This window comes from Mus caroli, unplaced genomic scaffold, assembly GCF_978045245.1.
Source record: "Mus caroli unplaced genomic scaffold, Mus_caroli_1 scaffold_11, whole genome shotgun sequence".
NCBI classification, from domain to species: Eukaryota; Metazoa; Chordata; class Mammalia; order Rodentia; family Muridae; genus Mus; species Mus caroli.
In genome coordinates this window covers 15,681,041-15,684,060 of record NW_028227266.1, presented here as the reverse complement: position 1 = coordinate 15,684,060, position 3,020 = coordinate 15,681,041, and the positions used below count along the sequence as shown (strand labels likewise).

General features: G+C 31.2%; 1 protein-coding gene across 1 annotated transcript; it reads right to left on the bottom strand.

Annotated features, from left to right (window-relative positions):
* Positions 1–1,371: 1,371 nt before the first annotated feature.
* LOC110302046 (olfactory receptor 7G2-like) lies at positions 1,372–2,307 on the bottom strand. The gene has a single exon (XM_021172805.1). It carries the CDS (start codon positions 2,305–2,307, stop codon positions 1,372–1,374), a length of 936 nt encoding a protein of 311 aa, XP_021028464.1.
* Positions 2,308–3,020: the final 713 nt, after the last annotated feature.

Here is a 3,020-nt window from a genome sequence, read left to right as displayed (position 1 = left end):
TATTCTCTATGTATATAAAAAAAGAAGTATAATTATTGTGGAAACCAGATTTTGGAGCTAAAAGAGAAGTAAAATAAACGTGCATCAGAATTAGGGGAATCTTCTTGAACTCTTAATGACTAAATAATCCAGTTAATACTTGTTTAATGCTTATTGTTACTCCTCAAGGGTTATATATACTCCCCTAGGATCAAATGGTAATGAAATGTCTGAAAAATGAGAAGCTGTGGATATTGAAACATCATCACTATAGGTACTAACAGCTATAGTCTTATGTTAGACCTCAACAGTTTCATCCAGATCAGTATGCAGCACCACACCATTAAGTTTTAGCGCCTTTTTTTTTCTTCTCTTTCCTTTCATTTTTCTTTAGCAAGGAAAGCAGAAGATTGATGTTCTTCCCCATTATTCAGTTTTAAAACTCACCACAGACCTCTGATACCTCCTACTTCATCCCGTGTCCCAGGTACTTATCTGTCAATCTGTTTTGAAAAACTGTAGTGAAAACATTAGGAGGATGAATAGAATCACACCACATGTGGAGTGTTTTTTTAATTCACATGATTTATTGTATTCCTGAGAAGAAGTAGTTAAGCTCATGTCTTTTATGAACCAGTGGTGCCTTTCATCACAAGTAACATTGTATTCTTGGTCAGTTTTGAATTATTTTAATATTTCTCCAAATTTCCCTTTACTTGAGAATGGGCATATGTGTACATCTAAATAGCCAAATTATCCTTACTGTTCTCCCTTTGCCTTAGAAAATCCTTTGTTGGTCAAATATTTAGACCTGCTACTTTTAATTTATAAATATTCAGAAAGGTAGGAGGTAATAAAAAATGGAACTGACTTCTCAACTATATCTAAAGAATATTAAATCAAAAACATATATTAAAGAGATACAGCTTATAGTTATGAGCTCTATGTACTTTTATATAAACCTAGAGCTCCAATGTCAGCACCCATATCAATTGATACAGAATTATACACAATTCATTCTCAAGAGATTCTGACACCTTCTTTGGCCTTCTGCTGGCACACATATTCCTACATACATAGTCATATATAGATACAAAGTATATACACATACTTAAAACTAAAATGAATCTCCAAATAACTAAATAGCATAAATTAAAGTAATCATGTTATGATTTCTAAATTCATCAATGTTGATAATTTTTCATCCAAGTTTAAAACTGAAAAATTGTTCACATCAACATAATAAAAATTTAAAATTCCTATGAAGCTCTGTTTTTTCATAGGAAACCCTGCTTTCAGTATATTTTTTAATTATTTATTATATATATACATATTCATATACATATATATATATTTCCTTAACTAAACAGAAGTTTAAGGAAAGCATTCCTATCAAAGAGAAGCTACTTTACTGATGATTTTTTTCATAGTTTCTTTCATGTCCTTATTTCGAAGGCTAAAGATGAATGGGTTCAACATTTGTGGGACTACAGTGTACATAATGCAGGCCACTGAAGTCTTCTTGGGTAAAATAGCAACTGAAGAGGTTATATAAACACCCAATCCTGAACCATAGGACAAAGAAGTCACTGACAAGTGAGAACCACAAGTGGAAAAGGCTTTACATCTTCCTTTTACTGATGATATTCTCAAAACAGAAGAAGCAATTTGGACATAAGAGAAAATAATACCAGAGATTGGGATGCCACCAAATATAAATGTTGCAAGATATATCAGAATATCATTAATAAGAGTGTCAGAGCACGCAAGCTTCATGACCTGAGAAAGTTCACAGAAGAATAAGGGAATTTCTAGATTTGTGCAGAAAGATAGCCTTAATACCATGAGACCAAGAAGTCCCATGTTCAAAACGCTAATGAGAACAGAGAAGAGAATTAGTAGAGCACATGAGTGAAAATTTATGATGACTGTATAACTCAGTGGATAACAAATAGCAACATATCGGTCATAGGCCATTGCTGCAAGAAGACAGCTTTCAAATCCAGCAAATAGCAAGACAAAGCAAAGCTGAGTAAGGCAGCCTGCATAACTGATGCTCTGATCCTGTGTTTGAGTAGTCAGCAACATATTTGGGATGACGGTTGTGGATAAGCAGATATCATTAATGGATAAATTTGAAATAAAAAAATACATGGGTGTTTGCAAATGAGAATAAGAACATACAGCAAGGATAATAAGCAGATTTCCCAAGATGGTGACCATGTACATGAACAGGAAGATACAAAAGATCACAGACTTCACAGTTGGATCATCTGTTAGTCCCAGAAGAAAGAAGTGAGAAACATCTGTCTGGTTTTTACCTCCCATGTCTTTGACAATCTATTTTAAATAGAGTGAAATAAAATATAACAATAACTAATATTGAAAAATGTTAGAATTATATGTTATTTGACTGAATCATATTTATTCCAAATAAACTCTTAATATGAGAAACATGAGAGACAGTAGCCTATATTCTAAAAAGCCGTCTAGATCACTTTGTAATATGATTCATTTTGAGGAGATATGTAACTTATATAAAAACAATGCCTAGTATAGCAAATGGATAGCATTCAAACAGTTTATTTTGTTTGTTTTTTCCCTTCACAGAATTTCTTATTGCATCTGTTCCTGATTTAAAAACAAAAAACAATATGGTTTTGTGTATTGTCAAAAGCCTATAAAACTATATATAATATAATCCATTGCTTTTAATCAGAAGCATTTCAGGTTTTATTCAGACAAAAGTATGAGCAAACATCAAATATCATGTAAACTTTCTTATAAAATTTTTGCCAAATATCAATCTGCCTGTTTAAATTTTTTGAGATTATCCTTTAATTTCATCATATTTACCTTACTTTTCTCATTTCAAATCCTCTGATATATTCCTACTTTCTCATTTAAAAATACACAGCCTTTTCTTATTAATTATTTTGCACTGTATATATAAAATATATATTACTAATATAATCATATAAGTAAATATAATGTTAATCTTATGTATGCTTTCAGGGATAACCATTTAGTACTGGTTAAAA

Excerpts from the sequence above, each read along its gene's own strand:
- LOC110302046 (XM_021172805.1), bottom strand. The coding sequence starts at position 2,307 with ATGGGAGGTAAAAACCAGACAGATGTTTCTCACTTCTTTCTTCTGGGA.